Raw genomic sequence first — 1,433 nt, 5'->3', positions numbered from 1 at the left:
TATCCATTGTTTCAAAATAATCATTGTTTCATCACTCATCATTTTAATAATATGGTTTCACTACTGATATTAGCTGCTTTCTAAATGCATACATTACTGAGAATTCAGTCTTTATTGGTAAAAATATTTATTCAAGTTATAAGGTAGTGTTGTCTTTGAGCACTCCCAGAATAATAAAAGGTACATATATATGCACACTAGTATTGTGAATATAGAAAGACTTCATATATATATGGATGATTTCAGAACTATGGAAATGGTACTTAAGTATTTTCTATTACATTTTCAGTAGATTTCCTAAAATACGGATACGTATCTCCCGTGTCTTAATGCAGTATACAATTGGGTTGAGAACAGGAGGAACTAATAAATACACATAGCCCATAATAATGTGAACCACAGCTGGAACATGCTTCCCAAAGCGGTGGATAATGGATACTCCAAGCATTGGGACATACACCAGCAACACGGCACAGACATGGGAAACACAAGTATTGAGGGCCTTGGATTGTTCTTCCTGGGAGGCAATGCCTAGCACAGTGATCAGGATCTTCAAATAAGAGAGGAGGATTAATACAGAGTCCAGTCCAAAGGTAATGATAATTATTATGAGGCCATAGATGCTATTGATACGGTGGTCAGAACAGGAAAGCTTGATGATGTCAGGGTGCAGACAGTATGAGTGAGAGAGCACATTGGGCTTACAAAACATCAGCCGTTTAATAAGAATGGGCCCAGGGAGGATGACAGCCACGGCCCGTACGAAAAGCCCTATGCCGATCTTGACAATGGTGGCATTGGTCAAAATAGTTGTGTACCTGAGTGGGTTGGAGATAGCCACATATCGGTCAAAGGCCATAGTAAGTAGGATGCCTGATTCCATTAGGGAGAAAACATGGATGAAGAACATCTGGGTGAGACAGGCATCAAACTCAATTTCAGGAGCATTGAACCAGAAAAGCTTGAGCAGAGTAGGCAGGGTGGTAGCACACAGTCCCAGGTCACTTGCAGCCAGCATGGAAAGAAAAAGGTACATGGGTGCATGAAGTGTCTGTTCTACCCAAATAACTACTAAGATAGCACTGTTACCCAGAAGGGCAATTAGATACAGGACACAAAACAAAATAGAGATCTTGGGATGTGAAGCCTCCAAGCCAGGGAAACCAGTCAGAAGAAAGGGTCTGAAGTTACTGCTGTTGAGGAAGACCATGATGCTTAATTGCTAGGTCTGTGGTGAAGAGTCACTTTTTCTCCACAATAAGAGACCCTAGTTCAGAATACAGTACCATTTCCCTTTCCAATCAGCAATATGCAGCACAGTGGTCAATAGGTGCTTCTCCCTAGAGTGATAGAGTCTTCATTAATGCGCCATCACCAGTATCTTTGTCATGAATAATTCTATATTCATGAGTTTATTCTAGACACTACATAAA

The 1,433-nt window shown here is 40.5% G+C and overlaps 1 protein-coding gene across 1 annotated transcript; it reads right to left on the bottom strand.

The window, feature by feature from the left end:
* Positions 1-277: 277 nt before the first annotated feature.
* On the bottom strand, positions 278-1,210 carry LOC142446827 (olfactory receptor 51L1-like). The gene has a single exon (XM_075548564.1). It carries the CDS (start codon positions 1,208-1,210, stop codon positions 278-280), a length of 933 nt encoding a protein of 310 aa, XP_075404679.1.
* Positions 1,211-1,433: the final 223 nt, after the last annotated feature.

The sequence above is a fragment of the Tenrec ecaudatus genome, chromosome 4 (genome assembly GCF_050624435.1).
Source record: "Tenrec ecaudatus isolate mTenEca1 chromosome 4, mTenEca1.hap1, whole genome shotgun sequence".
NCBI lineage: Eukaryota > Metazoa > Chordata > Mammalia > Afrosoricida > Tenrecidae > Tenrec > Tenrec ecaudatus.
The sequence above is the reverse complement of the archived record's forward strand: the minus strand, read 5'-3'. Positions and strand labels throughout refer to the sequence as shown.

Coding starts and splice junctions, on each gene's coding strand:
- LOC142446827 (XM_075548564.1), bottom strand. CDS start 1,210: ATGGTCTTCCTCAACAGCAGTAACTTCAGACCCTTTCTTCTGACTGGT.